This window comes from Stegostoma tigrinum, chromosome 18 (genome assembly GCF_030684315.1).
Source record: "Stegostoma tigrinum isolate sSteTig4 chromosome 18, sSteTig4.hap1, whole genome shotgun sequence".
Taxonomy (NCBI): Eukaryota; Metazoa; Chordata; class Chondrichthyes; order Orectolobiformes; family Stegostomatidae; genus Stegostoma; species Stegostoma tigrinum.
In genome coordinates, this window is record NC_081371.1 from 55,011,558 (window position 1) to 55,039,238 (window position 27,681).

At 43.9% G+C, this 27,681-nt stretch overlaps 1 protein-coding gene across 5 annotated transcripts in view; it reads right to left on the bottom strand.

Moving 5' to 3' along the window:
* Nucleotides 1-27,681, bottom strand: part of LOC125460853 (monocarboxylate transporter 2-like) — a 318,309-nt gene that overhangs the window by 196,851 nt on the left and 93,777 nt on the right. For all 5 annotated transcript variants that reach the window (XM_048548973.2, XM_059652552.1, XM_048548972.2 and 2 more), the window contains 2 exons: nt 24,040-24,183; nt 12,809-13,648 (listed from right to left, as the gene is read on the bottom strand). In XM_048548973.2, the coding sequence (XP_048404930.1) occupies nt 12,809-13,648; nt 24,040-24,183 (984 nt within the window). The remainder of the gene's footprint in view (nt 1-12,808; nt 13,649-24,039; nt 24,184-27,681) is intronic.

Here is a 27,681-nt window from a genome sequence, read left to right on the forward strand (position 1 = left end):
TTCATCCAGCCTCACATTTTATTATTTTGAGGAAAGTTGTTGGTCATGACGTAAATGGGACAGAAGCAACAGGATATGAAATTGGTTGAGTAATAGGGAACTGACAGTATTTTGACAGGATACTTTTTAAATCAGAGTAAGGTTTGTAGTGGAGTTCCTCAGGAATTGGTAATGCGGCCTTTGCTTTTTCTGGTATGTATCAATATTCTATATCTTGGCACAAACAAGGCAATATAAAAGTTTGTAGATGACACAAAATTTGGATGAAGTGTAAATTGTGAAGATGCCAGTGTGGAACTCCAAAGGGTAGTGTCCTGGGCCCAACCATCTTCAGCTGCTTCATCAATGACCTTCCCTCCATCATAAGGTCAGAGTTGGGAATATTCGCTGATGATTGCACATTGTTCAGCGCCATTTGTGACTCCTCTGATACTGAAGTAGTCTGTGTTCACATGCAACAAGATCTGGACAATATCCAGGCTTGGGTTGACAAGTGGCAAGTAATATTAATGCCACACAAATGCCTGGTTATGACCATCCCCTGACATTCAAAGAACAAAGAACAAAGAAAATTACTTTACAGGAACAGGCCAGCTGGCCCTCCATAGCCTGCACCGACATACTGCCCATCACAACTAAAACCCCCTACTCTTCTGGGAACCATATCCCTCTATTCCCTTCCTGTTTTTATATTTGTTAAGATGCCCTTTAAAAGTCACTATGGTATCTGCTTCCACTACCTCCCCAGGCAGCGAGTTCCAGGCCCCCACCACCCCCTGCTACCCTCTGTCTTCAATGACTGAGCCAGTTTTTTATCCATCTTGCAAGCTCACCTCTGACCCGTGCAACTTTACCTTCTGTATCAGTCTGCCAAGAGGGACCTATTCAAAGGCCTTACTGAAGTCCATGTGGACATCCACTGCCCTACCCTCATGGACTATCTTTGTCACTTCCTCAAAAAAACTCAACCAAGTTAGTGAGACACGACCTCCCCTTCACAAAACCATGTTGCCTCTCACTAATACACCCCTTGATTTCCAGGTGAGAGTAAATCCTGTCTCGAAGAATCCTCTCCAATAATTTCCCTACCACTGACGTAAGGCTCACCTGCCTGTAATTCACTGGGTTATCCCTGCCACCTTCTTAAACAAAGGGACAACATTGGCTGTTCTCCAATCCTCTGGGACCTCCCCCTGCCGCCATTGAGGACACAAAGATTTCCCTCAAGAGCGCAGCAATTTCCTCCCTTGCATCGCTTCAGTATTCTTGGTCATATCCCAACAATGGTGTTACTATCACTGAATCACTTACTATCAACATTCTGGGGTTGCCATTGACCAGAAGTTCAACTAGACTCACCACGTTAACACAGTGGCAACAAGAGCAGGCCGGAAGCTGGGAATACCACGGCAAGTAACTCCCCTCCTGACTCCTCAAAGCCCGCCCACCATCTACAAGGCATAAGTCAGGACTGCGATGGATTACTCCCCACTTGCCTGGATGGGTGCAGCCCCAACAACACAAAAAACTCGACATCATCCAGGACAAAGCAACCCATTTGATTGGCATCACATCCACAAAAATCCACTCACTCCACCATCCACGCTCAGTAGCAGTGGTGTGTACTATCTACAAGGTACACCATAGAAATTCACCAAAGATCCTCAGACAGCACCTTCCAAACCCACAACCGCTTACACCTAGAAGGACAAGGCCATCACATATGTGGGAACACCACCATGTCCAAGTTCCCCTCCCAGTCACTCACCATCCTGACTTGGGAATATATCCTTCACTGCTGCTGGGTCAACATCCTGGAATTCCCTCCCTAACGGCATTGTGGGTCAACCCACGGCAGGAGGGCTGCAGCGGTTCAAGACGGCAGCTGACCAGCAACTTCTCAAGGGGCAGCTAGGGATGGGCAAGAAATGCTGGCCAGCCGGCGACACCCACATCCCACAAATAAATAGAAAAAAAGGCATATTAAAATCGGTGAAGTGAGTGGATATGTGACAGAGATAATGGGAACTGCAGATGCTGGAGAGCTCGAGATAACAAAGCGTAGAGCTAGATGACCACAGCAGGCCAAGCAGCATCTTAGGAGCACAAAAGCTGACGTTTCGGGCCTAGACCCTTCATCATAAAAGGGTGAGGGGGAGAGGGTTCTGAAATAAATAGGGAGAGAGGGGGAGGCAAGAAGATGGAAAGAGGAGACGATAGGTGAAGAGGAGACAGACAAGTTAAAGGGGCAGGGATGGAGCCAGTAGAGATGAGTAGGTGGGGAGGTAGGGAGGGGATAGGTCAGTGCGGGGAGGATTGACAGGTCAAGGGGGCAGGATGATGTTAGTAGGTAGGAAGTGGAAGTGCAGCGGAGGAGGGGATAAGTGAGAGGAAGAGACAGATGAGTGTTAATGCAGAGAAGTTGGAGGTGATGCATTTTGGTCAGAGGAACATTTAAAGACCACATTAAATAGGAATACAATGCTAAACAGGGTGAGGAGCACAGGCATCTTGGTGAATATGCACAGAAATTATTGAAGGTTGTGAACAGATGGAGACAGCAATTAATAAACCATACAGTGTTCTCAAGATAATGAAGTGTGAAGCTGGATGAATACAGCAGGCAAAGCAGCATCTCAGGAGCACAAAAGCTGAAGTTTCGGGCCTAGACCCTTCATCAGAGTTCTCTGATGAAGGGTCTAGGCCCGAAACGTCAGCTTTTGTGCTTCTGAGATGCTGCTTGGCCTGCTGTGTTCATCTAGCTTCACACTTTATTATCTTGGATTCTCCAGCATCTGCAGTTCCCATTATCTCTGATAAAGTGTTCTCAACTTTATGAGTAGGAGCATAGAGTACAAGAGTAAGTAGGTGATATTGAGCTTTGACAGGACACTTATTAGACCTCAGCTGGAGTATTGTGCACAGTTCTGGGTGCCACATTGTGGAAAAGATGTGAATGCACTGGACACTGCGCAGAAGGCATTTACAAGAATGATTCCAGGAATGAGAAATTTCAGTAATGAGGGCATATTGAAGAATTTGTGGCTTCTACCTCCATCTGTTCTCCAACAATTTTGTGATTCGATGTTTCACTTTTATCCCTGCTCTTGTCTGATCCTAAAATAGCTCACTGCAAACAAGACAGTGTGGAGTTACTGTCTTCTGGCAACTCAAAGCTGTCTATCAATCCCAGAATCTGTCTTTTGATATGCTATTTGAAACAATGGTTGCTGACTCAGAGCTCCACATTAGCACAGTAAAAAGCTGACACTGCAGTTTTATTGTAGTACAGAAACGATCTCAGCACAATCATCTCTGAAATACTGCTTTTACTAATCTCATTTCCACACCCTCTCAGACTGAACCCAATGTGCATCTTTTTCAAGACTGCCCCCATCTTGACTCAATACAAACATTTTCTCAGTCGTCCCTTAGTCATAGAGAAATTATGAACGTTTGGGTTGATGTGGAAGGAAGAAAGAATCTTTGTATTATTTCAGGACCCTCAAAACACATTCGAACAAATCGGGTTTTGTTTCGAAGTGCAATTATCATTGTAATGTAGGAAATACAACGGTCAATTTCTATTCAGCAACGATTCACACTGGTAACACCCTGCTTTGTTTATGGCATTGAAACTCATATGGTGTAGTCATAGTGTCCTTGCCTTTAAACCATGGTTAAGCCCCAGGTTCAAGTTACACCTGCTCCTGAGGTGTGTACTATCATCTCTGATTTAAAAATATTTTTATAAGCGTTGACCAAGACAAGGAAGAGAATCCTCTCCGATTTTCTTCAAAGTAAGCACCATGGGACTTTTTTTAACATCTGCCTGGGAGAGCAGATGGAGACTCACCCAAAAGACAACATCTCTGACAGCTTCGCACTCCCTCAGTACTGCACAGCAGTCAGGCTAGGCTTCTGTGTAGATACTGAACCTTCAGATTCAGGGGTGGGAGTGCTAATACACAGGCACACTTGCTGCTGATAAAGACTCCTGTGTGAGATACGCTTTGTTGCTCTCAATTCCAATTCTTTGTAGGGATGAGAGTACTGCACAAAAACTGTCACCTCGTCAAAATGTCCATGAGCAGAACAGCTGCAGGTCTGTTGTGCAATGGGTAGTATTATCACTGACGTTGGTGCACTTCATGGTGAAACTTGATGCCTGACATTCCATTGTTCTGCATTAATATCACTCACCTTGTTGAACATAAAAATTCTTGCTAAGTAAAGAGGCATAAGCCTTTTGTATTGAATTCAAACAAAATTCTTCAGATACAGGATAAAAGCATTGCCCTCAGGCAGCTTGGTTATCTTTAAAGGTCAAGGTCAACAACTTAATGACCCTGGCAAACAATGAGAACGACTGAGAATCTGTGAAATGACAATCTCTCCTCTAGAGACAATGTTGAGTGCTTTAACGTCAACGTGGAGTTATTCCAAGGTCACAAATGAAACACTCAGATGTCAGGCAAAGTCAAAAGTGATTGACAAATGCCCTCGCATATTGAAACAACAGATACACTTAACAGTCCAGGGAAAGAGCTGCCAAAACATGCAAAGCAATATCATGCTCTGGTGCGTAATACCATGCTAAAGTAAATCAGACAATTGCATTTGAAAAACTTGCTGGGTTGTCTTGTGTCACAGTGTGCACACCCCCCCTCCCCCAATTAGCTGCATCAGGCTTACAGGGTAAAAGTGCAAAAATAGTTATAAAACCAATGACTAGAGCAGTAAAATGTGTTGTTAGGAAGCTTAGAGATCAGAAGGGGCAAATTACTGCAGATGCTGGAATCTGTACTGAAAACAAACATTGCTGGAAATCACAGCAGGTCAGGCAGCATCCATGGAGAGAGAGAGAGAGCAAGCTAATGTTTTGAGTCTAGATGGCTCTTCATCAGAACTGGAAATGAGAAGTTTGACCATTCAATGTCCACTCTGTTCCGAAATATCTTTCTTGTTTATCCATATTCTTGCTCTGTTCTTCTCTGGGGTCACAGAGGTCACCCAATCATCAGCTTCATGGCTGCAAAATTCTTGGGGTGTAAATCCAACAGGGATGGAAGGTTAGAGTAGGGCTGGATAGTTTTCTTACAAGCTACATTTTTGCCATCTTACCAACTGAGATAAGCGACCCTAAAAAGGGACAATAAGAATGCAATTTGTTCTTGTTCCTGTCATCACTATCATGGTTGATGGTAGTTTCGTAGACACTGTGTCTAACAGCAAAGTTTGGGTTGTTTGTAGTCCTGGGTTGTCATCATCTGCTCTTTTGACTATGGAGATGCTAACACACGAGAGAAACGGGCAGAGATTGCAATAATCTGAACAACATTACAGTCTTAAGATAGTTCAAAATCATGGAGGATTCTTTTCTGCTGAAATGATTTTTTTCTTAATTTAGAACATCTTTGTTTCATAGATGGAATAACTCTAAGCGGTGCAGAGCACATGTTAATTCTCTCATCCAGACACCCACACATTTGCTGCACATCTCTAATTGTCCAGAGGACAGTTACAAGTCAACCACATTGTTGTGAGTCTGGAGTCACATATAGGTTAGATCAGGTAAGGACAGCAGATTTCCTTTGCTAAGGGACATGAGTGAATCAGATGATTTCTTTTTAATAACAATCGGCAGAAATTACATTTTTGCGTTCAGGCCAGCTTTTCTTCCATCATTTTATTAAATCCTGGTTTAAAGTAGGATATGAGGCTAAGTTCCCGGGACATTAGTTTGAGTCTTCTGGATTACTAGCCCAGTGTCATTACTGCTACACTACTGCCTTCCACAGAAATAAATACCCAGTGTTGCAGATGCAGAATTGTAGGAGTGGAAGCACTAAAGGGCAGTCCATGTAGTAAGAGAATAAAGGAAAACAATGGACAAGATTAGCATCAACTACAAAAATAAACCTCTACAGAGAGGTCATATGGCACAAGGAAGAATTGTCATTTAGGGTCACAGAATTCATGACTTGGGCTCAAACAGTGTCAGGTCAATACTTCACTGGCTCCTGCAATATTTAGGTCAGATACAGCATTTTGCAAGCTAGCACTTTCAACATTGCTTAAGTGCCTGCACTCTGCCCTGGTAGAAGAGATTTATGACTAAAGGGACAAAGTGGAGCAGAGTTGAAGAAGTGCTTTTCTGTCAAGAAGTAGGCAAAGTAGTTCACTGTGAAAATTAAGGGGACTGGCCTTCAATCATATTCAACAGTTTCAAAGGTGACGTTGTGTTTTGGAGATGCAATTCAGTATTCTACACGGAGCTGGGGTGCAAGCTTACTGTCGCCATTCCTGAATTTCAGTTCCAGAGCAGGCACCATTTGAAAGGTTAACTATTTCACCAAAGAGCAGGGAAAGGGGAAAATAGAAAATACACTTGTTTAATGGTTTGTCTAATGCAGCATTTCCAGAGCTTCGACAAATTGATGTGCTAATGCAGCACTGAGGGAATGCTGCACTGTCTGAGATGCTGTCATTCAGGTGAGATATTGTGTTGAGGTTGAGGTCTACAAGCAAGAAGAGCAGGAAAATTCATCCTGATGTCCTGGCCAAAATTTCTCCCTCATCACTTCTGTTTACCTCATTTGCTCTTCACCACGTGGTCTCTTTTCCATTGGGGTGGCCAAACAAAGATTGGGTGATCACTTTGCAGTACATCACTGCCAAATCTGCAGGAATGACCCTGACATCACAGTTGCTTGCCATTGCAATAAACCCCCATGCTCTCATGATAACATCTCTGTCCTGGGTGTGCTGCAATATTCCAACAATGCGCAATGGCAACAACAACACATTTTCCATTTAGGCATATTACAACCTCAAGATCTCAACACTGAATTTAAAACTTCAGAAACCAATCACATGTCTGTTATCCATTTTTCCCACATCCTTTCCCAACTCCCATTCCCCTATTCCACCTACACACAGCATTGCTTTGTTTCTGTCTCCTTTACTTTGCTCTTTGTAGAGAGGGCCCACCCTCTTCCTTTCACACCTTAATTTACCCCCAATTTACACCACTTTTCCCGTCACACAACCACTTTGTCTATCACACTGGGTTTCTGCCTGTGTCAGAAGTATTTTTTTACAAACTATTTTTCAATACTTTTCAATTCTGAAGACGAGTCATACTGGACTTGAAATGTGAACCCTCAATATTTCTCCACAAATACTGCCTGATGTGTTGAGTTTCTCCAGCATTCTCTGCCTTTCTTTCAGCTTTCCAGCATATGCAATATTTCAATGTGGTTTATTGGACCAGGCTGCAAACATGTTGCCTCTCTCATCGCCTACATATCTACAGGGATCAGTGTTGCGACCACGACTGCTTGAAATTTACATAAATGGTTTAGAGTCGGGGATCAAATTGTGTTGTGGCAAAGTTTTCAGATGACTCTGAAATGAGTCGTAAAGCAAAGTGTGCAGAGGAAACTGAAATTCTACAAAGGGATATAGATAGGTTAAGTGAGTGGGCAAGGGTCTGTCAGGTGGAGTACAACATTAGGAAATGTGAGATCATCATTTACGTTGGAATAATAGCAGAATGGACTATTATTTAAATAGTGAAATATTGTGGCATGCTGCCGTGCAGAGGGACCTGGGAGTCCTTATGCTTGAATCACTATAAGTTGGTTTGCAGGTGCAGCAGGAAATTAAGAAGTCAATTGGAATTTTGTCCTTCATTGTTAGCGGGATGGAGTTTAAAAAGAGCGAGGTTATGCTGCAACTGTATAGGGTGCTTCTGAGGCCACACCTGGGGTACTGCATACAGTTTTGCTCTCCTTACTTGAGCAAGAATGTTCTGGCACTGGAGGGGGTGCACAGGAGGTTCACGAGGGTGATAGAGATGGTTGGTTTATGAAGAGACACACTGAGTGGATGGGCCTATACTTCTGAAATTGAAAAGAATGAGGGGTGATCTTATGGAAACATATAAAGTTAGGAAGGGAATAGACAAGAGCAACGAGGTTGTTTCCATTGGCAGGGCAGGGGAAACTAGAACCAGGGGGCACAGCCTCAAAATTAGGGGGACCAGATTTAGGACTGAGTTGAGGAAGAGCTTCCAAACTGTCAGTAGGTGGACAGTTCACAAGGACAGAAGGACTCATAGCAGCAGTTGGTAATTCAACCTCTTAAAACCTACTCTGCCATTTAATACAATTGTGGCTGATCTCATCTCAGCCTCAACTCCACTTTCCAGCCACTGTCCATAACTCTTCAACCTAATACTAATTAAAATTTATGAATTTGTGGAATATCCTGCCCAGTGAAGCAGTTGAGGCTGCCTCATTGGCTTTCTTAAAGGCAAAGATAGATAGATTTTTGAGTAGTAAAATAATTAATGGAATTGTTGAGCAGATGGGTAAGTGGAGCTGACTCCATGGAAAGATCAGCCATGATCTTATTAAATGACAGAGCAGATTGGAGGGGCCAGATGGCCTACTCCTGCTCCTATTTCTTATGTTCTTGGATTCTTATATCTATGGTAGCTACACTTCAAAAGTACTTCATTGATTGGGAAGCACTTTTGGATGTCCTGGCACTTGGGCAGGAGTTGTCGGAATGTAGGTCCTAATTGCGATACACCTAGTCTGCATGCTTAGTGCAACATCACAAAGAGAAAGTATAACATTCCTCGAACTGCACCATCAACAAGACTGTCCAGCAACGAATAAAGAATGTTGACGGTTCTCCGTTTGCACATGGCAGGGTGTATGTTTCAAAGCACTGCAATATTCAGTGTGTAACAAAAATAAAGTTTCCATGTTATAATTAGCACTCATTCATTAGATAAACTATTTCGAGAGCTGATACTGGTAACATCTAATGGTTAGAGCAAGTTAAATTTTTGACACTTCCAGCACAAAACTACGGAGTGTGCTGAAATGTTTTTCTTTCTAAATTTAGAATATTTTTGTTTCACAAATGGAATAACTCCAAATGGTGCAGAGCACATTTTAATTCTGACATCCAGACACCCGCACAGCAGAACAAGCAAAGATTTATCCCTGTTTCATAAACCTCTTGATTCGGGTAGAGAATGGGCAAGGAGAAACTGCAGTTTTTTTCATTGTGCAGGAAGGCAACAAAAAACAATATTGACGATAGATCGAACAAGTTGAGACTGTCCTCCTTGGAGAGAAGAAGGCTGAGACGAGATTTGATCAAGGTGTTCCAAACTGTCAGTAGGTTTACAGTTCACAAGGACAGAAGGGCTAGTAGCAGCAGTGGGCAATTCAACCTCTTAAAACCTACTCTGCATTTAATGCAATTGTGGCTGATCTCATCTCAGCCTCAACTCCACTTTCCAGCCGCTGTCCATAACTCTTCAACCTAATACTAATTTAGATCTGTCCATTTCCTCCTTAAATTCACTCAATGTCCCAGCATTCACAGCACTCTGCAGGAGTAAATTCCACATATTCATGCCTCTTTGACAGAAGTAATCTCTCCTCAGATAACAAGGTGTGGAGCTGGATGACCACAGCAGACCAAGCAGCATCAGAAGAGCAGGAAGGCTGACGTTCCGGGTTTGGATTTCTGAAGAAGGATCCAGACCTGAAGCATCAGCTTTCCTGCTCCTCTGATGCTGCTTGGCCTGCTGTGGTCATCCAGCTCTACACTGTGTTATCTTAGATTCTCCAGCATCGGCAGCTCCTACTATCTCTATTTTATCCTCATCCCTGCATTCAATGTGCTACCCCTTATTCTAAAACTAAGACCTTTCAATCTAAATCAACCCACATGAGATAACAGCTCCTCGAGCATTTTATATACCTCAATTGGATCCCCTCTCATTTTTCGAAACTCCAGGGAATATAAACTTAAACTGCTCAATCCCTCTTCATAAATCTAATCCCACACCTCTATAATTGATCAAGTGAACCTCCTCTGAACTGCCTCCAATGCAACTATATCTCTCCCAAAGTAAGGGGACCAAATGTGAATGAGTATTTCAGGTGCAGTCTCACTAACACCTTACATAGTTATCACAACATTTCCTTATGTTTATACTCCCGTTCCTTTGGAAATAAACGCCGAAATTACATTTGCCTTCCTTATCACCTGTTGTACCTGTGCGCTGTTTTCTGACAAGATGTAGCTGGTCCCACTTTTAAAAGAAAAATGAACAAGAGGTATCAAGTGCAAATGAAGCAAGGTTGATGTGAGAACAAACCTCCCACTCAGTGAGCAGTTAGGGTGTGGAATGCAGTGTCTGGAGACATGCTGGAGGCAGGTTTAACTCAAGAGGGTATTGGGTGATTATTTGGATAGAAATGGTGAGCAAAGTCATGGAGAAAAGGCAGGAGGTTGCCAATAGAACTGGTGCAGACATGATGGGCTGAATTTCCTTCTTCAGCATCGTAACCACCAACTCCATGTTGTAAAGAGAAAGAGTCACATGTTGGGTTGGTTTTAGTGAGAGAATGATTGAACCACACTTCTAACTTAATCTTTCCCCAGCAAAGGCATGAAAGTTAATTGGCTCAGGATGAGGAGGTAATGCAGAGGAAGAAAGTCTACTTTGTAAAAATAAAATAAATTTATCTTTTATGTAAAACTAATGTGAGGATATGCTTAAAATCCACGTGACAGTTTCTGCTTGACAGAGGCCAGCGCAGGGGAAGGAGTCCCAGAGCAGAGGCCAGCAGTTGGAGTGAGTCTCGGGCAGAGGCCAACACAGGGAAAGGAGTCCCAGAGCAGTGGCTGGTGCAGGGAAGCTGAGGAAACTTACCTCAGAGCAGCTGAGAGCCGGTACGAGTGGACCGGAGGTTTGCAGGGGAGCAGGGACGGATGTTGATCTGGGGTCTGGTGCAGGAAGTCAGACCATGTGGGGAAGCCCATGCACTGAGCTGCTGCAATGTTATGTGTACTTGATTTTGTTATATTTGACTGTAATGTGAATTCTTTATCTATGTATTATTTCTAACTTATTCTTTGAACACTGTAAGTTCATGCGATTACTTTTTTATTCCTCTTGCATCTAAGATTTGTACTTAGGTGTTTGTACCTAAGGTAGTGCCATAAACTGTGACATTGTACACTTTTCATTGTACTCCTGTACATCTGTACTTGAATGCACGTGACAACAAAGGATATTCTATTTCCTACTTGGTGTCAGTAACAAACACTATTGCAAATAAGGATTGGTGACGCGGGCTCCGTTCAGCACCAGTACTGGCGTACACAGCTATAACACATTCCACAATATTTCACAGGAATTATTGAAGGCATGAGCAATCTGCTGTCAAATAATTTCTATTCAATGATGCAGGAGAACCATGCATTACATTGAGCACAAAATCCTACATAAACAATACGTCAAATTTCGATTTCTCTTAACCCATTAGCTGAGATATTTATTGAAACATTGTATTTTATGATTCTTCGTTACTTCCAAACCATGCTGATTAAGTCAGTATGTTCCCAGTGGGCCAGCATTTTAAAAGACTTAAGTGAGATATTGTAGCAAACAAATTTAGTTTGTTGAAAACCTCCTGGACTTCAGAAGCACTGGTTATTTCAGGTCTGAATGTAACTGAGAGTTGGTGTTTGAGGTTATGTCTCAGATACCAGATAATCTGCCCCAATATACAATAACATACGGGCAACGTAGATTTCATTGGATTTGAATTTGAAACCATAATCAACTTGTGATATGAAAGAATTGTTAAGTGCATCCAAACGTTACCATTCTGCCACATTCCAGGAGGTTTGCAATTTTACAATTGGAAACTGTGGGTAAATGATGAGCCAGCAACCTAAGTATCACTAACTATTTCAATAGCAGAATGAGCAACGACAAGCAATTGGAAATGCTAGTCTCTACACATCTTATTTCCGGCTAATTTGACGAAGTCTGAATGGAGAGGATGAAATCACTCAGGCAGCCTTGGGAAATACCCATCTTAATTTAGCTAAGCAGCCATTTCTTTCTGTATCACACCTTCCTCCCTTTGTCTCCCTTGGCCCTCACTTATCACTGCATCAGATATAGTGTCATAACATATCATTTCTGCTGCTTATTTCCCTATATTTATTTCCTTTTACTCTGTCTGTGTTATCCAGTTTTGTGTATCATCCTGGATCCCTTCCTTAGCCTGGTGGCTCAGTGGTTAGCTCTACTGTCTCATAGCAAGAGGGACCCAAATTTGATTCCATGCATGAGTGACTGTTTATGAGGAGTTTGCACATTTTCCCTGTGTCTGCACAGGTTTCCTCTGGGTGCTCTAACTTCCTCCCAAAACTGGGGGCCGCATTTTTGAGGAAATGGATTTACAAAACAGATGAAGGGCAATTTTTTGCACAGAGAGTGGCTCACGTGTGAAATGAACTTCATGAGGAAGCGGTGAATGTGGGTACAATTACAATGTTTAAAAGGCATTTGGATAAGTACATGAATAGGAAATGTTTGGAAGGATATGGGCCAGGAGCAGGCAGGTGGGACTAGTTTATGTTTGGTATGGGCTGGGTGGACTGAAACATCTGTTTCTGTGTTGTATGACTCTATTACACTGAGCAAAGATATGCAGGTTGGGTGGATTAGCCATGGGCAATATAGGGATAGGGTAGGCGGTTGGTTCTGGGTGGGATGCTCTTTAGAGGGGCAATGTGTATGCGATGAGCTGAATAGCCTGTAGGGCTCTATCATTCTAATTCAGAAAATGTCTACATTGACAATAAATATTTCCAACGCTGTAAACATGGGTCAAACTCAGCTGATGTGGGTTATTGTAAACATGAGACAGCATGCAGCTAATTTCCAGAAGAGTTCAGAGGGCATGAATCTTACCTGCCAGTGGTGGCCCCAGAAGTACTGGACAACACTCTACAACAGTGACGAGTCCTACTGCGCTTGAGAACCTTTTAGCACCAACTAGGTCCATCAACGTTTCGAAGAGAACAGCACTCACCATTCCAAAGGCAAAGCCAAAGAAGATGGTATAGACAACTAGGCCTGTAAAGTCATTCGCCAATGAGCACATGACATGGCAGAAGCCATTGTAGAAGACAGCAAAGCTGAAGAAATATTGGATCTTCGGCCTCACCCATTTGGAGTTTGCAAGCAGGCCCATGCTGGGTCTTGCAAACATATCTACAAAAGCGAGGATGGAAAGCAGGAATGCTGCAGAATACTCATCTATGCCCATGTGCTTGGCATAAGAAGCCAAGAAAACAATTGGAGCAAAGAATCCAAAAAACATAATGACATTTCCTGACAAGTAGATCAGAAATCCCCGATGTTTGAAGAGGGTGAGATCCAGATAATTATTAATTATGGCAAAGAAGCTTGATTTCTTCTTCTTTTTCTGTGACAGACCATCCCCCAAATCCTTGCCATCTTCTTTCTTTAGAGTGGAAAACTGTGCATCTTTTATATCGGTGGTCTTTTTGGGTTGTAGTGGCCTCATCAAGGATCCTGCCACACAGCAGTTCAACAGGATTGCTCCGAGGATGAAGAAACTGCCTCGCCAACCAAAGACATTAACTAAATACTGATTCAGAGGTGCCAAGGTGCTCAGGAACACTGGGCTACCAGCCATTGCCAGCCCATTGGCAATGGGGCGCTTCTTGTAAAAGTACTTTCCAATCATTGTTAAAGCTGGTTGAAGGTTGAATGCCAATCCTAGGCCTGAAAAGAAATCAACGAGATCATTATATTTGTGAACATGTATATATGAAATAAAGAGTCATAAAATACTTATGGAGTAAGCAAATAAATAATGGTTTTGTATCAATGTTCAGAAGAATGAAGGAGTTATAAAGCACAGAACATCAGGGCATTTTTTTATTCATTCTCAGTTAGATCAGTTTTCATTGCCCATCTCTATTTGCTCAAACGGCAGTTAGGAGTCAACCACGTTGCTTTGGGGCTGGGGTCACATATAGGCCAGGCCAGATAAAGATGTCTCCTCCCCTAAAGGACATTTGGGACCAAATGGGTTTCTGTTTTCAACAATCGACAATGGATTGACGGTCATCATTAGACTCTTAATATACTTATTTTTTTAAAATTGATTTCAAATTCCACGACCTGCCATGGTGGACTTCAAACCCAGGTTCTCAGAACATCACCTGGCTCTCGAGATGAACAGTCCAGTGACAATACCACTAGGCTATGACCTCCCACTCAATTATTGTGCTTTCTCCATAAAACATCACATTAGACATTTGCTCCACATATCAGTTTATCTGTGATTATTTATTTCACAATGTGATTTGCTTTTGGAACTAACAACTAATGACATTTTGCACAGTCACAAAGCTTTTCCACTGCTGAATATCATCAGGCAACATTATAATCATTTCTGAAGAGGAGCTCTTACAGTTCTAAAAAAGATTCATAACAGACTTGACACGTTAACTCTGTTTTCTCTCCACAGATGCTACCAGACCTATCAAGTTTCTCCAGTTCTTTCTGTTTCATTTCAGATTTCCAGAATTCATAATATTTTGCTTTTATTATAAGCATCTCATTGTATACCACCTGGAATCACTAGAATGGAAACAATGATGCTGTCTTGCAGTTGACAGCTTTGGAAGAATTATCAATGGGACTTAGAATTTCTGCGGCTGGCATTTGCTGAATGCATCAAGAAGATAGATGTGAGTTTTGCAGAATGAAATATCTTCTTTATTTCCCTCTGCTTGATATCAGCATCACATGTAGGTCAGGCACAGCTACAGATGGGCAGCCTAAATATTTGTGCTTCCATTTCCAACATCAGCACAGTAATACCTATATTACACTAATATAAATTTTCCTCCCGCACTGGCTATCAGTCTGAATGACACTGTGACATCTCTATTGAGTGAAAACAGACTTCCCTTGTGGGGTGGCTCAGTGGTTAGCACTGCTACTTCACAGCACCAGGGACGGGTTCGATCTCACCCTTGGGTGACTGGCTGTATGGGTTTCATCCAGGTGCTCCGGTTTCCTTCCACAGTCCAAAGATGTGCAGGTTAGGTGGATTGGCCATGCTAAATTGTTCATAGTTTCCAAGGCTGTGTGAGCTAGGTTGAGCAGCCACAGAAAATGCAGGATTTCAGAGAACAAGGTTGGGGGATGGGTCTGAGTGGGACGCTCTTCAGAGGGGTTGGCCTGGACTGAAGGGCCAAATGGCCTGCCCCTGCACTGTAGGGATTCTGTGATTGCAATATTTCTTGGTGGTGAATGCTGGACACCAAGAGATATGGGGATAGGACAGGAAAGTAGATAGAAACAATGTGTAGGGAGTCCAACTAGGGAAGGGGCTGTGTATTGGGGAATGTTGTACTGGGGAATGAGTCTGGCCAGGTGATTAAAGTTTGATCAAAATTTTGGGAACAGTGATCATAATTCTCTAAGTTTTAAGGTAGTTATGGAGAAAGCACAAGTGCTAAGGGAAGGCTAATTATGACAATGTTAGGCAGGATCCTAGATTAGATTTGGTTTGCTGTTTGAGGGTAAATCCACACCAGACATGTGGGAGTCTTTTAACAGTGAGTTGATCAGAGTTCAGGACCAGCATGTTCCTGTCAGGATGAAAGATAGGGATGGCAAGATTTGGGAACCCTAGATGACAAGAGATATTGAAAGTTCAGTCAAAAAGTAAAAATAAGCATATGTAAGGTTTAGGCAATTGAAATCAGGCAAAACCCTTGAATAATATAGAGGAAGCAGGAAAGAACTTAATCAAGGAATTAAGAGGGCTAAATTGGGTCACGAGATATCCTTGGCAAGTAAAATTAAGGAGAACCCAAAGGCATTTTATACATATATTAGGAGCAAGAGGGTAACTAGGAAAAGGATAGGTCCGCTTAAAGAGAAGGGAGCAATTAATGTGTGAAGCCAGAGGAAGCAGTTGAGGTCCTTAATAATTTCTTCGCATTGGTATTCAAGCTTATTGATATTAAGAAGGAGGAGATGCTGGGTATCTTGAAAAATATTAAGGTAGGCAAGTCTCCAAATCCTGATGGGATCTATCCCAGGAGACTGAAGGGAACATGGGAGGAGACTTTTGGGACCTTAACTGTGATCATTGTACAGGGAATTCTGCTATGACGTGTGTCCCAGCAACACAAATTGGCTATAATGTGATCGACGAATAAGGGAAAGCTAGTTCTAAAACACAAAGTTGTGTTGGCGATAATGCGATTCTATTGAGTAGGCATCTTGCTGTCAGGAGCCCTTTGCTAATGATACATGCAGTGTACTTGTACAATGCTGTGAATCCAAGAGTCCCAGAGAAATTCTCCCTGTCAGTCTTCATTAAAACTGAATAGTAAGAAGTCAGCATGTCTATTATCAGGAAAAGTAGGGCTGCAGGGATGAGTGAAAAACCGTGTATCTAACTTACCATGAAAAGAAACTGAGGCACAAGACCTGGGCACAACAGGGGGCTAAAGAAACCTATTTAAGTAATTAGTCAGATCATGGTCGACTTATGTTTCAGCTTGATTTTCCCACTTTTGCTCCCTATCCCTTGATACCCTTGGGGTGTGGTGATAAGATTGCTGAAGGAGTCTGAGTTGCCAAGGCAACATACACACATGTATATGTCACAGTCTGAAACTGCAGGTAGTGGTGCCAGACCCTGCAGTGTTCTTTTAGTCACATGGCCGACCAGGAATCTGTCCCAATCTTACAGCCTACAACTGGCAGTGCTGGAAGAATTTGCCAATTGATACTCCATCGTTTTACTCACTTTTCCTGGCCATTGAGGTCTGAGACAAGGCTTGAGCCTTGATCTTCTTGTTAACAAAGGCTTACACCTTTCACAACCTCAACCAGGATGCTTGACAGTCACTGTATTATTTTTGAAATGCAGTCATTGTAGAAAATATAGCAGCTAATTTCCACACAATGCTCTCCCACAAGCAACAATGTGATAATGACCAGACAGCCTGTCATTGTGTTGCTGACTAAGGGATAAATTTTGACCAGGACACCCAGGTAATTGCCCTGCCCTTTTTGGAAATAGTGAGGACAATTGTGTCAATCCGAGAAGGAGCTGTGAAGCTGCTGTCACAGACAGGCCAACCCATCTGAACTGATAATAGTACTATCCTTTGTGTTACACTTTATGGTAGTCACCCCTCAACCTGCTTTTCCCATTGGCCCATTTATTTATATAGCATGATTTTCCATAATACAGCTATCTCATGAAAGCAGAAACCCCAGTATCCTCTTTAGCCACAGGCTAGATGCCAGACGACTGGAGAACAGCCAATGTTGTTCCAAGATAATAAAATGTGAGGCTGGATGAACACAGCAGGCCAAGCAGCATCTCAGGAGCACAAAAGCTGACGTTTCGGGCCTAGACCCTTCATCAGAGAGGGGGATGGGGGGAGGGAACTGGAATAAATAGGGAGAGAGGGGGAGGCGGACCGAAGATGGAGAGTAAAGAAGATAGGTGGAGAGAGTGTAGGTGGGGAGGTAGGGAGGGGATAGGTCAGTCCAGGGAAGACGGACAGGTCAAGGAGGTGGGATGAGGTTAGTAGGTAGCGGGGGGTGCGGCTTGGGGTGGGAGGAAGGGATGGGTGAGAGGAAGGAAGAACCGGTTAGGGAGGCAGAGACAGGTTGGACTGGTTTTGGGATGCAGTGGGTGGGGGGGAAGAGCTGGGCTGGTTGTGTGGTGCAGTGGGGGGAGGGGATGAACTGGGCTGGTTTAGGGATGCAGTAGGGGAAGGGGAGATTTTGAAACTGGTGAAGTCCACATTGATACCATATGGCTGCAGGGTTCCCAGGCGGAATATGAGTTGCTGTTCCTGCAACCTTCGGGTGGCATCATTGTGGCAGTGCAGGAGGCCCATGATGGACATGTCATCAAGAGAATGGGAGGTGGAGTGGAAATGGTTTGGAACTGGGAGGTGCAGTTGTTTGTTGCGAACTGAGCGGAGGTGTTCTGCAAAGCGGTCCCCAAGCCTCCGCTTGGTTTCCCCAATGTAGAGGAAGCCGCACCGGGTACAGTGGATGCAGTATACCACATTGGCAGATGTGCAGGTGAACCTCTGCTTGATGTGGAATGTCATCTTGGGGCCTGGGATGGGGGTGCGGGAGGAGGTGTGGGGACAAGTGTAGCATTTCCTGCGGTTGCAGGGGAAGGTGCCGGGTGTGGTGGGGTTGGAGGGCAGTGTGGAGCGAACAAGGGAGTCACGGAGAGAGTGGTCTCTCCGGAAAGCAGACAGGGGAGGGGATGGAAAAATGTCTTGGGTGGTGGGGTCGGATTGTAAATGGCGGAAGTGTCGGAGGATAATGCGTTGTATCCGGAGTTTGGTAGGGTGGTGTGTGAGAACGAGGGGGATCCTCTTGGGGCGGTTGTGGCGGGGGCGGGGTGTGAGGGATGTGTCGCGGGAAATGCGGGAGACGCGGTCAAGGGCGTTCTCGATCACCGTGGGGGGAAAGTTGCGGTCCTTAAAGAACTTGGACATCTGGGATGTGCGGGTGTGGAATGTCTTATCGTGGGAGCAGGTGCGGCGGAGGTGGAGGAATTGGGAATAGGGGATGGAATTTTTGCAGGAGGGTGGGTGGGAGGAGGTGTATTCTAGGTAGCTGTGGGAGTCGGTGGGCTTGAAATGGACATCAGTTACAAGTTGGTTGCCTGAGATGGAGACTGAGAGGTCCAGGGAGGTGAGGGATGTGCTGGAGATGGCCCAGGTGAACTGAAGGTTGGGGTGGAAGGTCACTCCCGCACATCCCAGATGTCAAAATCTGCTCCCACGATAAGACATTCCACTCCCGCACATCCCAGATGTCAAACCGCCTCCGCCGCATCTGCTCCCACAATAAGACATTCCACTCCTGCACATCCCAGATGTCAAACCGCCTCCGCCGCATCTGCTCCCACGATAAGACATTCCACTCCCGAAAATCCCAGATGTCAAACCGCCTCTGCCGCATCTGCTCCCACGATAAGACATTCCACTCCCGCACATCCCAGATGTCACCACTTCACCAACACCTTCCACCCCAACCTTCAGTTCACCTGGGCCATCTCCAGCACATCCCTCACCTTCCTGGACCTCTCAGTCTCCATCTCAGGCAACCAGCTTGTAACTGATGTCCATTTCAAGCCCACCGACTCCCACAGCTACCTAGAATACACCTCCTCCCACCCACCCTCCTGCAAAAATTCCATCCCCTATTCCCAATTCCTCCGCCTCCGCCGCATCTGCTCCCACGATAAGACATTCCACTCCCGCACATCCCAGATGTCCAAGTTCTTTAAGGACCGCAACTTTCCCCCCACGGTGATCGAGAACGCCCTTGACCGCGTCTCCCGCATTTCCCGCGACACATCCCTCACACCCCGCCCCCGCCACAACCGCCCCAAGAGGATCCCCCTCGTTCTCACACACCACCCTACCAACCTCGGGATACAACGCATTATCCTCCGACACTTCCGCCATTTACAATCCGACCCCACCACCCAAGACATTTTTCCATCCCCTCCCCTGTCTGCTTTCCGGAGAGACCACTCTCTCCGTGACTCCCTTGTTCGCTCCACACTGCCCTCCAACCCCACCACACCCGGCACCTTCCCCTGCAACCGCAGGAAATGCTACACTTGTCCCCACACCTCCTCCCTCACCCCCATCCCAGGCCCCAAGTTGACGTTCCACATCAAGCAGAGGTTCACCTGCACATCTGCCAATGTGGTATACTGCATCCACTGTGCCCGGTGCGGCTTTCTCTACATTGGGGAAACCAAGCGGAGGCTTGGGGACCGCTTTGCAGAACACCTCCGCTCAGTTCGCAACAAATAACTGCACCTCCCAGTCGCAAACCATTTCCACTCCCCCTCCCATTCTCTTGATGACATGTCCATCATGGGCCTCCTGCACTGCCACAATGATGCCACCCGAAGGTTGCAGGAACAGCAACTCATATTCCGCCTGGGAACCCTGCAGCCATATGGTATCAATGTGGACTTCACCAGTTTCAAAATCTCCCCTTCCCCTACTGCATCCCTAAACCAGCCCAGTTCATCCCCTCCCCCCACTGCACCACACAACCAGCCCAGCTCTTCCCCCCCACCCACTGCATCCCAAAACCAGTCCAACCTGTCTCTGCCTCCCTAACCGGTTCTTCCTCTCACCCATCCCTTCCTCCCACCCCAAGCCGCACCCCCCGCTACCTACTAACCTCATCCCACCTCCTTGACCTGTCCGTCTTCCCTGGACTGACCTATCCCCTCCCTACCTCCCCACCTACACTCTCTCCACCTATCTTCTTTACTCTCCATCTTCGGTCCGCCTCCCCCTCTCTCCCTATTTATTCCAGTTCCTCCCCCCATCCCCCTCTCTGATGAAGGGTCTAGGCCCGAAACGTCAGCTTTTGTGCTCCTGAGATGCTGCTTGGCCTGCTGTGTTCATCCAGCCTCACATTTTATTATCTTGGAATCTCCAGCATCTGCAGTTCCCATTATCTCTCTGCCAATGTTGTTCCTTTGTTTAAAGACGGCAACAGGATATTCCAGAAAATTATAGACCAGTGAGCCGTATATCGGTGGTAGGTAAAGTATGGAGAAGATTCTTAGGGATAGAATTTAATCCCATTTGGAAAAGAATGGACTTATTAGAGATAGTCAGCATCGCTTTATGCAGGGGAGCTCAAGTCTCACAAATTTAATTGAGTTTTTTGAGGAAGTGACAAAGATGTTTGATGTGGGTAGGGCTGTGGATATTGTCTACATGGACTTTATTTACACATTTGACAAGGTCCCTCATGGTAAACTGGTACAAAAGATTAAATCACATGGAATTCAAACTAAGTTCATAAATTGAATGCAAAATTGGCTTGGTCATAGAAAAGTGGTTGTGTGGAGGGGTGTTTTCCTGATTGGAAAACTGTGTCCAGTCTGTTCTACAAGGATCAAAGCTGGGACCTCAGTTGTTGCAATGTAGGATTTGGATGAAACGTACGTGGTTTGATTAACAAGCTTGTCGATGACACAAAAATTGGTAGATCTGTAGACACTAAGGAAGGTTGTCAAAGAATATTGATCAGTTGGAAATTTGGATGTAAAAATGGCAGATAAAGTTCGACCCAAACAAGTGAGAGTAATGTATTTTGGGAGGTAAAATGCAAAGGGAAATTATATAGTAAATGGCAGGACCCTAAGAAGCAGCAATACCCAGAGAGATAGCAGGAACTGCAGATCATGGAGAATCTGAGATAACAAAGTGTAGAGCCGGATGAGCACAGCAGGCCAAGCAACATCAGAGGAGTGGGAAGGTTGACATTTCAGGCCTAGACTCTTCTTCAGAAAATGGCATTTTCTAAGATTTCTTAGAAGGGTCTAGGCCTGAAACATCAGCCTTCCTGCTCCTCTGATGCTGCTTGGCCTGCTGTGTTCATCCAGCTCTACACCTTGTTATCTCAGAAACCCAGAGAGATCTTGGAGTCCAAGTCCATTGCTTCCTGAAAATGGCAACACAAGTGGATAAGGTGGTAAAGAAGGCCTATGGCATTGTGCCTTCTTTGGGTCAAGGCATTGAGTATAAAAGTTGGCAAGTCATAAAACATCATTTAGGCTACATTTGGAGTATTGTGTGCAGTACCAATCGCTATACTATAGGAAGGATGTAGAGTCTTTGGAGAAGGTGTAAAACAGGATTGCCAGGATGTTACCTGGATTTGAGTGCATTAGCTCTAAGGAGAGTTTGGTCAAACTTGGATGGTTTTTGCTCAAGTGTCGGAGGCTGAGGGGGCAGCCTGATAAAAGTACATACAATTATTGGGAAGCAATGAATAGGCTGGCTAGTCGGAGTCATTTTCCCAGGTGCAGCTTTCAAAAATGAGGGGCCATAGGTCTAATGTGAGAGTGGGAAAGTTTAAGGGAGAGTTGTAGGGTACACAGAGAGTGGTAGGTGTCTGAAATGTGCAGCCAAGGGAGGTGGTAGAAGCAGATACATTAGCAATGTTTAAGATGTATTTCAAAGCTACACTTTACGGCAATGTCAATTCTTTAACTATGTTATAACTATCTTACTTCTAACCTATTTTTTAGACACTGTGAGTAATGCTACTACTTTTCATTTTATTCCTCTTTTGTATCCAAGATTTGTACCAGGTATTTGTACTTGAGATGGTGCCATTGAAGGCAGCCATTGTAAAAACTTTTTACTATATTCCTGTACTTCTGTGCCAATAAAGAATATTCTATTCTATTCCATTGTAAACATGAACAGACAGGGAACAAGAGGGATATGGACCATGTGCAGGCAGATGAGATTAGTTTAGAGATAAAATAAATTTTTTTCTGATGAAGGGTCTAGGCCCGAAACGTCAGCTTTTGTGCTCCTAAGATGCTGCTGGGCCTGCTGTGTTCATCCAGCTCCACACTTTGTTATCTCGGATTCTCCAGCATCTGCAGTTCCCATTGTCTCTGACATGAGATTAGTTTAGAATGACGTCATGGCCAGCACAGACATGGTGAGCCCAAGGGCCTGTTCCTGTGCTGTACTGTTCTATGTTTTATGTAGGGTTAATGGAGAGGTTCAGCAGCAGTTTTACAGAATGGCAGAGGACAGTGAGAGACTGGATGAATTGCTCCCTATTTCTTACATTACTAATAAGTAGGACATTGAAATAAACTTCAATATTCTTAAGAGGAACACCAGAACTGCACATGCTGGAAATCAGAAATAAAAACAACACACGTGGCAGTATCTGCAGAGAGAAACGGAGTTAGCATTTTGAAACCAGTGACCTTTCAGCAAAGTACCATTGGTAATATATCTGGAGTAGACATGTATTAAGTAGAACCATGCTTCCAAACAACATCTAGTGAAAATATAGAGTTTTAAATTAGTGAATAGAATTTGAAGGGAATACAGGAAAGAAAGCATAAGTTAATGGTGCAATTAATTTGATATACAGAATGTTGTTTCTCCAAATTCTATTTTTGTTTCAATATTTGTTACCCTAGTGCACCAAATTAATTGCACCATTAAATTATTCCCTCCTTCCCCCTATGCATTTCAAATTTTAGCCACTAATTTAACCCATTGCATCTGCACTAGCTGTTGTTTAGAAATGCAGTTCCACTTAATTCACATCTACTCCAGATTTATCATCGATGATGATTAACTAACGTGTTAAAAATTATTCTCCAGTATAGGTAAAGGTATCTCGGTGAGTTTCCTTGCCCTTCTCCCTACATACAACTCGAGGGCTGCGACAGTAAATATTATTAATCATAACTGCAATTCATAACCAAGATTCCCAGCCCAGCTTACAAGTTCCAATCTCTTGATCACTGCAAGCAGGTTATGGAGACACTATGCATCATCAGAATACATATTTGTTTATAATAATTTGTGGGACATGGACTTTTTTAGCTGGGCCAGCATTTATTGCCCGTTTCTAGTTGACCTTGAGAAGGTGGTGGTGGAGCTGTCTTCTTGAATCACTGCAGGTGCACACACAATACACTTGAAGAGGGAATTCCAGGATTTCGACCCTACAACGCTGAAGGAACAGTGATATATTTCCAATGATGAGTGGCTTGGAGAGCAGCTTGCAGATGGTGGTGTTCCCACATATCTGCTGTCCTTGTCCTTCTAGATGGAAGTGGTCACGCATTTGGAAGACACTGTCTAAGGCTCTTTGGTGAATTTCTGCAGTGTATCTTGTAGATAGTACACACTGCTGCTACTGAGTGTCAGTGGAGGAGGGAATGGATATTGTGGATGCGATGGCATTCAAGCGGTCTGCTATGTCCTGGATGGTGTTGAGCTTCTTGAATGTAGTTAAAGCAGCGCCCATCCAGGTGAGTCAGGAGAATTCCATTACACTCCTGACCTGTGTATTGTAAATGGTGGGCAGGCTTTGGGGGGGTCAGGAGGTGAGTTACTTCCACAGTATTCCTAGCCGCTGACCTGCTCTTGTAGCCAATGCATTTATGTGTGAGTCCATTGGAAGTTTTGGTCAATGGTAACCCCCAAAGATGGTGATAGTGGGGGATTATTGATCGTAACATACTATTGAGTTTCAATTTATATCCTTTATCTAATGCTGCTGTGTATAATACTCACCTCCAATGCAGCCTACACACATAAAGAGTCCAAGGATACTGTTGCAATATGAAGCAGATATCATTCCAATTGAACATAGCAAACCTCCAAACATCATCACTGGACGTGATCCATACTTGTTTACTAAGATGCTGCTCACGGGTCCTATGAGGAACAAAAAAAGAAAGGACAAGGCTGTCACTTTCCATTATAACATCAGTTGTGCTCCTGTTCAAAGCCAGTACAAAATATCCACATCGTCTTGAAATCTCAGCAAAGTGTGCAGATGGGCACTGAAACAAATGCTGACAATTAGCTTTGATCCAGTTCTCTAATAATATTGTCAATCAGCTTCAAAAACAGTTTCCCACTTTAAAACCATTGACTATAAGACCACGAGAAGCAGGAACAGGAGCAGGCCATCTGGCCCCTTAAGCTTGCTCCACTATTCAGTAGGATCATAGCCGATTCAACATCCCTCATGTCCACTTTCTATCATCATATTGCTTTGCTCTCGTAATGTTATTTTCTGAAGCAAACATTGCAATTTCTGTCATGCCACTGGAGAGTTACAGTCTCAGCTCTTACACCCATTGCAAACATATTTGGTGAAAAGTTAGGGCAGCACGGTGGCTCAGTGGTTAGCACTGCAGCTTCACAGCGCCAGGGACCCAGGTTCGATTCCGCCCTCAGGTGACTGACTGTGTGGAGTTTGCACATTCTCCCCGTGCCTGACTGGGTTTGCTCCAGTTTCCTTCCATGTTCCAAAGATGTGTAGGAAAGGTGGATTGGCCATGCTACATTGCCTATAGTGTTCAGGGATGTGTAGATTAGACAGGTTATAGGGGGATGGGTCCGGGCAGAGTGCTCCGAGGGTTGGTATGGGCTGGTTGGGCTGAAGGGCCTGTTTCCACCCTGTAGGGGATTCTATGAAAGACTGTGGTAATGTCATCAGCCCCACTGAAATGAGCCTCAGATTAATACTTTGGGAACATGGGTTTGAATCCCACCATAGCAGGTGCTGACAACTCATCTAACAGTGACCTTATAACCATTCTCAGTTGGTGTTAAAACCCATCTGGTTCACTAATAACATTTGGGAAGAAAATCTGTCATCTTTACTTAGTCTGACCCACGTGTGACTCCAAATACACAGCAATCTTGTTGACTTTATCGGCCTTCTGAGCAAGTGCCAGTTGGCAATAAATGCTGGCCTAGTCAATGATGTCCACATCCCATGAATGAGTAGGAAAAAAACCTACATTGTTGATTTATCAAGTGATCTTTTGTTTTTGGCCTGTCATAGGCTGAGTAAGGCATGTCCTCCTCAAATCTTGCTCCAAACCAACCAGAAAGAAATAGGCCCAAACTCACTAGAGCTTAGAAGAATGAGAGGAGATCTAATTGAGGTACAAAAGATGTTAAAGGGGAACGACATAGTGAACACAGAGCAGACATTTCCCCTTGTGGGCAATCTAAAATGAAAGGTCACAGTTTTAGGATAAGAGGTGCAAATTTAAAATCGAGATGAGGAGGAATTATTTCCCTCAAAGGGACGTGAATTTGTTGAATTCCGAGTGCAGTGGACACTGCATAAATTTAAGGAGGAGATAATTAGGTTGAGGGGTTATAGAGAACAGGCAAGAAAGTGAAGTGAAATGAGATCAGCCATGATTCAATGAAGCGATGGAGCAGATTCGAGGGCTAAATGGCTTCCATCAAGTTCTTATGTTCTAAGTGGCCAGAGATCTGAATCATTTGCAAAGGTGGATCACATTCCAATTCTATCTCCAAAATGCCTGGGCTTTTTGCATGCTGTTCACCTGTTGGCTATGCAGGAAATGTGGGCAGATTTATCAATGATCCCTGACCATGAAGGTAAGATTAGGATGTCGGTCGCAATTAATCATACAAATGGTCACAAGATCCTTCAGATTGCACGTGTATCACGTAAATGCATTTTTTAGAGCGGCTGACAGACTTCTTTTTAGGTCAGGTCACTCAATGTCATTAGCAATGGTGTCATGACAATGCAGTAATGAAAAGGAGTCATATTGGATCGCAACACGAACTCCATTTCTCTCTCCATGGATATTGCCCAGATCTGCAGAGTATCTCTAACAATTTCTGTTGTTACTTCAGGTCCCCCGGATTAGAATTTTGTTTTTATTATAGTGATAGTGTCACTGGGCTATTAATTCAAAGGCCCGAGCTAATAAGTTGCAGACATACATTCAAATCATTTTCCATCAACTGGTGGAATTTAGTTTAGATAAATAAATCTGGAACATAAATTTTGTCTCAGTGATGATGAACATGAAGCTACCATTGAGTATTACACAATTCCAACTGGTTCACTAATGGCCTTTAGGGAAGGAAACAGAGTGATAGTCACATAGGATGGAAACAGGCCCTTCAGTCCAACTTGTCCACTCCAACTATGTTTACTAAACTGAACTAGTCCCACTTGCCTGTGTTTGGCCCATATTACTCTAAACCTTACCATTCCATGTACATGTCCATTGTCTTTTTTAAATGTTGTATTTGTACCCGCCTAGGCCACTTCCTCTGTCAGCTTGTTCCATGTATGCATTACCCTCTTTGTGAAAAAGTTGATCTTGGGTCCCTTTTAAATCTTACCCCTCTCACCTTAAACCTATGCCCTCTAGTTTTGCATTCCCCTACCATGGGGAAAGACCTTCGTTATTCAGCTTATCTATGCCCCTTCACAATTTTACGAACCCCTGTAAGGTCAACCCTCAGACTCCTGCTCTCCATGGGTAAAAAAAATCATAGCTTATCCAGCCTCTCTTTATAAAACAAACCTTCCAGTCTCAGTAACATCCTTGTAAATATGTTTTGTATCATTTCCTGTTTAGTAACATCCTTCCTATAGCAGGGTGATCAGTATCGTACACGGTACTCCAAGTGGGGCCACATCAATGTTTTGTACAGCTCTAACATGATGTCCTGACTCCAGTACTCAGTGCTCTGACCGCTCTTACCTGCTCTGGCCTACATATAATTCCAGACCCACAGCAATGTGGTTTACTATTATAACTGCCCTCTAAAATGGCTATGTCAAGTCAGACAATTCAATGTTTATTTGAGGATAGGCAATAAATACTGGATTTATTTGTGGTGCCTTATCCATGAACTGATTAAAAAGAAAACTTACCAATAACTTATAAAGAACTGTATTGGGGTCCTATTGACATGAATAGCATAGACTAATATGTGGTACTGTAAATGGGCTAGCAATCTAGAAAGCTAGATCAATGTTCTGGGGATATGAGGTTGAATCCAAACACAGGACATAGTAAAATTTGAATTCAATAGGGAAAAATCTATGGAGGAACAAGCTAGTCCAACAGTAACTGAGTGATCACTCAATTGTTGTACAGGAAATAAAAATCTCACCTGGTTCATTGATAACACAGTGTGGAGCTGGAAGAGCACAGCAGGCTAGGCAGCATCAGAGGAGCAAGAGAGTTGACGTTTCAGGTTGGGACCCTTTTTCAGTTTCCTGCTGCTCTGACACTGCCTGGTCTGCTGTTTTCCTCCAGCTCCACACTGTGTTATCTTTGACTCTAGCATTGGCAGTTCTCAGCTGGTTCATTAATGTTCTTTAGGGAAGGAATCTGCCCTCCTTACCTGGCCTAG